The sequence below is a fragment of the Sphaeroforma arctica genome (assembly GCF_001186125.1).
Source record: "Sphaeroforma arctica JP610 unplaced genomic scaffold supercont1.44, whole genome shotgun sequence".
NCBI classification, from domain to species: domain Eukaryota; class Ichthyosporea; order Ichthyophonida; genus Sphaeroforma; species Sphaeroforma arctica.
Genome location: NW_014040514.1, coordinates 89,513 through 93,429, shown reverse-complemented (window position 1 = coordinate 93,429; position 3,917 = coordinate 89,513). Strand labels below are relative to the sequence as shown.

Below are 3,917 nucleotides of genomic sequence, written 5' to 3'. Positions count from 1 at the left end.
ATATATATATATATATTTATATTATCTTCATACTTATATATATATATACATATATATATATATGTATATATTATATCCATACTTAAATTCATATTTGCACAAATAGTGAATGTGTACTTCTTTTTCATACTTGGAAATGCTCACCCGTTACACTTTGCTGCAATGGTTTGTATGAGTGTTTCCGGTCCAAACTGGGATGCTTGTATACGAGTGCTTTGTGTGCTCTGCAACTACGGAATTCAGTGTTAAGCGTGTTCAGTTAGGTGGATTGTATACAGGTGTATCCTACTGCTTCCCTTGAAACTTATTCGGTGCACTAGCCCAGATATGTAAGTATCTTGTATCACATCTGATAGGTTCCTTTGTACGCGATGGTTGTAGATTTTTTGGGGGCCCAATCATAAGTTGTATCTAGTTAAAATGTCTATCGCACGTAACATCAGTCATGCTGCACTTAAAATGCAACATGCTGTGGCCATTTGTCAGGCGATTATGTATACTCGCGAGATTGTTGTTTACCAACTTCTGATGGAACGATGGTGATAGCATGACTTCTGAGCGTGCCTGGTGAGTTGCAGTCTCTAGATTCCTCTTATCCGAGGTAGCCAGCGTGCGTGAATTGTAACGCAGTTTTTAAAGCACACTATGCTGACTGGCATACACGCTATTTGTTTCGGTTAGGAAAGTACTCATAATTCTGCGGATTTTCTTATCTAAAAATTTAATCACTCACGCCATTTCATGCATTTACTGCTATCTGCCATTATGTTCTGCGCAAAATTTCGAATGTTATTTGCCTTGACTGGAGCTGCGTGAAACCTAGACCTCCACTCAAAAGGATGCGTGAAACATATTCTGCCACAGACCGTTGTCATCACACTTGGGCACTCTCTCTCCTTACCACTCCCTGCTTGTATATCACCTCTGCAGCTGAGCTACCACTGCCACCGAGCTGTGGATCAACTACCTGCGTACATTAAGGTGGACGGTGTGTACCCAAATATGCCACCAGCCGTACCTGGGGTACCGGTCCAACAACCGCCCCAATTGGGTGCAGATTGCGAGGAAGCGGACGTGGTGTTTGCCCGAGAGATTGTGAATACCATGCGAGAGATAGATACGATTGTGGACACGTTGCCGAGTCTGGAGGATAATTATGACCAGCAAATGCGCGATTTGGAAAGGCTGGAGGAAGTCAATGAACAATCTGGGAAGAATCTGTCCGAGGCTATCGACAGAGGAGGTATGATGTGTAGCCAAGAAGTGGTTCATGTTGGTCAATATGCACCTACTTCTGGAAAGCTGAGAGATACCTGCACTAGTTTATCGGCCTTCTTATCCGTTCGATGCGGACTAGCGGAGGTCATAGTCGTACTCTTGCCCAGGGTTTTTTGAGTGGCGGTGCGCTGGTTTCAGAGTCTTTTCCGCATCGTTCGATCATTCTTCCCTTTGACGTAGTTGCGTACTGCAGCAATTGCAGTTGTTAACTACAAATCACAAAGAATCGCTCGTGTACTTCGTTGTATTGATTTATTTGTTGTTTTTTTTGAGAAACTTGAATGTACTTATAATGTGCCAGTTTTTATTCGTTCCTGGCTATGTATCGTCAATTGCCAGTGCCTGTCGTCCGTTTGCTGCGATAGGCACACGTTCTCGATACTAATCTCCAGCCACACCCCTGAACAGAACTCTACTTGTCCTTGATACGTGCTGCTCTGGATGACATCGGCGACATGGCCTTGAAAGCGGAACCTCAGGAGATTGAATCAGAAGAGCCCGAGAACTGAGAAGTCCTCCACAATCGTCGCCTGTGGTGATCGGTGCAGTTCATTGTCTAGTCTGAGATTCCGAGTATACTGCTCTACTTTGAAGGCACCAATAGGTCGGCGTAGTTTGCAATGGGCTTATCGTAGTCTGTCATAGACCTTGGTCATGGCACTCTTGCAAGGCTGTCGGAAGCGGTTGTGGAGGACTCAGGCGTGCGTTCGAGTGAATCAGGCGTATTTCTTACATGTAGGTTATCGAGAGGTAGACACCGCTCTCGACCAAAATGGCTGCGTCGTGAGAATGCAATCGAGTGCAATGCAGCTAGGTGTTTATCCAATGGATGACTATGTTCGTTTGTCCAATGGATGACTGTGTTAGTTTATCCAATGGATGACTGTGTTAGTTTATCCAATGGATGACCGTGGCAGTTTATCCAATGGATGAGACTGTGTTAGACATGCATCGGGTGAGGGGCTGCAAATGCGAGATAACTGTGCATTAGAGTTTCAGACTTAGGCACAACATTGCAGGCTGGACAGACGTCACTCAATTGGGCGAGGGCCATCCGTGATGGGTTGGTAGTGGCTATCATGTAAACCTGATGATGCTCACTAAACTAGATGTGAATTGTCAGCAATCGGGAAGATCAGAGCATGGCTCATAACGCTGACAAGCTGGATAGTTGAAGATCAGCAAGCGACATGGCACTATTGCAGGCCTATGCTAGCCTTCTCGCAAAGGCGTTTATTGTCCAATCGTCTTAAGAAGAACACGGGCTTACTGGCAGCCAATCAGATGCAGATCACGCTTTAGTATAAGGCTTCGCCCTGAGTGTGGCTCAAAGTGGTTCTTGTCTGATACGCTGTTTGACTACAATGCCAGATATATCGTCGTGTGAATGCTGCGTGTGCATCAGGCGCCTCGTCTTTTGTGTGCTGATCCAAGAGCTAGCAGTAGATCAATATCCCAACACACAGTCCCCAAACAATAATCCCCAAGAAAACAGTCCATGGGCTGCAAATGTAATCGTCAAGCATGCAGAACAGTGACCACCGCGCACTTCTCGAGTGAAACAAGAGATAGTGCGTTGCGTCGAAGAGGGTTAGAGGCTTTCTATCACTGGTATGCTCTGGTTGCTATGGTGGAGATTGAGGAGTGATAAGGAGGTTCTATTTGCATGCCAAATAAAAGCACGTGGGCACTGACTGAATATCATCGAGAGCATTTGATTCGTTGAGAACTTCTGATTAAAAAAGATTACAACCAACCTTCCTCAAAATGTCAAGAGCCCTCTTCAGATCAACTGAGGCAATTTATCGTTTTCTGTGTATCTTTGATTCAGATTATCCGATATGTTTGTATCGCAAATCTATAGTACGGTGCAATCCAGTCACGTCAGTAGCACACTACGCCTGCTAAGTACACAAACATGTCCTTTTCGTTCAATTTCAATGATGATGCCGACACGGCCACTACAGAGTCGATGGAGCAGGCACCTGAACTGCAACGCAGGCCAGGTAATCGGACGTACAAACCGATCGGGTGGGGTGGTGGAGCGCATTGTTGTTGATGATGGTTGGCGTGGTATATCATACTTGAGTGTTAATACGGATGATAATAATCGATTTGGATATAACACATAGAATTTTCAATTGTGTTTACAAAGTAGGACATTTGAGAGATAGTACTGCCAGGTCGCTCGTCCCAGGTACATGCGCATGGTAAACTCAATCGTTGTCAGTATTGTCTACGATAGTTGACGGTTGCGATTCAACACTTCTCATTGATGGGTAGGGAAGTAATAGTGTCTCAATTAAGCACAGGGATCTATAATATTATAAGGAATATTCGAAGTTCAAGTTCAGTGCATGCTATACTAATACAGCAGGTTGGCTAGTTATGTACCTGGCTTTGAAGGCTTGGTATCAACAACCATGAGATTCATATCTATACATATAAGCTTGATATGTCTTAACTGAATCGGCCTTGTGAATCAAGGATGCTGTCGAAAAAGATTGACTCTGTTTATACCGAGACTAGGCTATTCATATATATATATATATATATATATATATGCATATACATATATATAATATATATATATATTATATATATATATATACATACACACACACACATATATATATATA

The 3,917-nt window shown here is 43.5% G+C and overlaps 1 protein-coding gene across 1 annotated transcript; it reads left to right on the top strand.

The window, feature by feature from the left end:
• The first annotated feature begins 954 nt into the window (after positions 1-954).
• On the top strand, positions 955-3,031 carry SARC_01163 (hypothetical protein). Its single transcript, XM_014305123.1, has 2 exons — positions 955-1,243; positions 1,687-3,031. Exons 1-2 carry the CDS (start codon positions 1,003-1,005, stop codon positions 1,785-1,787), a joined length of 342 nt encoding a protein of 113 aa, XP_014160598.1. The 5' UTR covers positions 955-1,002; the 3' UTR covers positions 1,788-3,031.
• Positions 3,032-3,917: the final 886 nt, after the last annotated feature.

Bases quoted from the DNA above. Each gene is read 5' to 3' on its own strand.
- SARC_01163 (XM_014305123.1), top strand. From the start codon at position 1,003: ATGCCACCAGCCGTACCTGGGGTACCGGTCCAACAACCGCCCCAATTG. The intron at 1,244-1,686 runs GTATGATGTGTA...ACCCCTGAACAG, and splicing joins CGAGGCTATCGACAGAGGAG to AACTCTACTTGTCCTTGATA.